The sequence below is a fragment of the Myotis brandtii genome, unplaced genomic scaffold (genome assembly GCF_000412655.1).
Source record: "Myotis brandtii unplaced genomic scaffold, ASM41265v1 scaffold466, whole genome shotgun sequence".
Lineage (NCBI taxonomy): Eukaryota > Metazoa > Chordata > Mammalia > Chiroptera > Vespertilionidae > Myotis > Myotis brandtii.
In genome coordinates, this window is record NW_005367809.1 from 3,348,005 (window position 1) to 3,349,259 (window position 1,255).

The following is a 1,255-nucleotide window of genomic DNA, read 5'->3' on the forward strand; positions in this document are numbered from 1 at the left end:
AGAGGAACATAAACCTTCAAGTTTCCTTTGTTCAACTATCAACAGCGCTTCATTCCTTTGAGTTGAGTAGCAGCTGTCATTTGCCCCTTGCAGCCCTGGCCTGGCCACGCCCCTTCTCAGCCCAGCCACGCTTCTTCCTTACCTGCTCAAGCATCAGCTCTTGTAACCGGGCAATTTTCTCTCCGTCTTCAGGGTGACTTAAGATATACTCCTTGACAAAGAATGCCTAGGGAGAGGAGGAATAATCAGTGTACTTCGGGAGAGTTACAAAGGGAGGGAGAGGCCCTGTTGTTGTGAATGCCCTGGTCCCTTTAAAGAAACAGCACTGCCGTGAACCAGGACACCACTGTAGACCCTGCTTGGGGAGCAGGTGGAGGGATGCCTAGTGTGGGCGGCTGGTCAGAATGGAAATATAAGGAACGGACCATCTGAGGAAGATCAGAGATTGTGTAAGTATTTTTGATAAAACAAACCAACAGCAAAGCCAAATGAATTAGCTTTATGGCATCACACTCTTAAATCAGTTGCCTTAGGTTCAGTGTGATCAAGGCGCTGGCTTCCGCTTCCAAGCGATTGTGCCTTCCTGTTGAGAACTAAGAGGGCAGGTACACAGTCGACTTAAGGCATCTCCTAGACAAGATCGCACTTCTCTATGCCATGAGCCTCCTTGCTCAGGGCAATGATTTTAGGTAGACATCTGTTAAACATGCCCTCACTACTTTTATTCGTCCAAGAACACACACTTTTATCCTCAAAATATCACACGGGGACATGGAGGGATCATGCCTCACAAATGATGTGCTTGCTCTGCCCAACAACAGCCTCCGTGCCAACAGCAGCCCGTGCTAGCAGGCTGACATGCGTGCATATTTTGAACAAAGACTCCCAAAACGCTGAGAAATCACCTCTGAAAATTTTCAAACAACAATCCCTAAACCTCACCTCTTTTTTAAAAAAAATTTATATATATACTAGTGGCCCGGTGCATGGGTTCTAGCACATTGAAAGGAAATTAATTAGAAGAAATATTTTAATATCACTATTCACCCTTTCTCTATAATAGAAGTGCCAGAGATTAAAGAAAATCAATAAAATGTATATGAAAATAATAAATTGATTAATAAATAATAACATAACAACACAGACATATAAAAACAACACAAATATGATATAAAAACAACAAAACATGATATAAAAACATTGATAAACACAATGACTGATAAATTGATTAAACTTATTCTAATATCTCCCTGTA

At 41.8% G+C, this 1,255-nt stretch overlaps 1 protein-coding gene across 1 annotated transcript in view; it reads right to left on the bottom strand.

Moving 5' to 3' along the window:
- DOCK4 (dedicator of cytokinesis 4) overlaps positions 1–1,255 on the bottom strand; it is a 198,090-nt gene that overhangs the window by 12,833 nt on the left and 184,002 nt on the right. Inside the window, exon 42 of the mRNA XM_014547168.1 lies at positions 143–226. Coding sequence (XP_014402654.1) covers positions 143–226 — 84 coding nt within the window. The remainder of the gene's footprint in view (positions 1–142; positions 227–1,255) is intronic.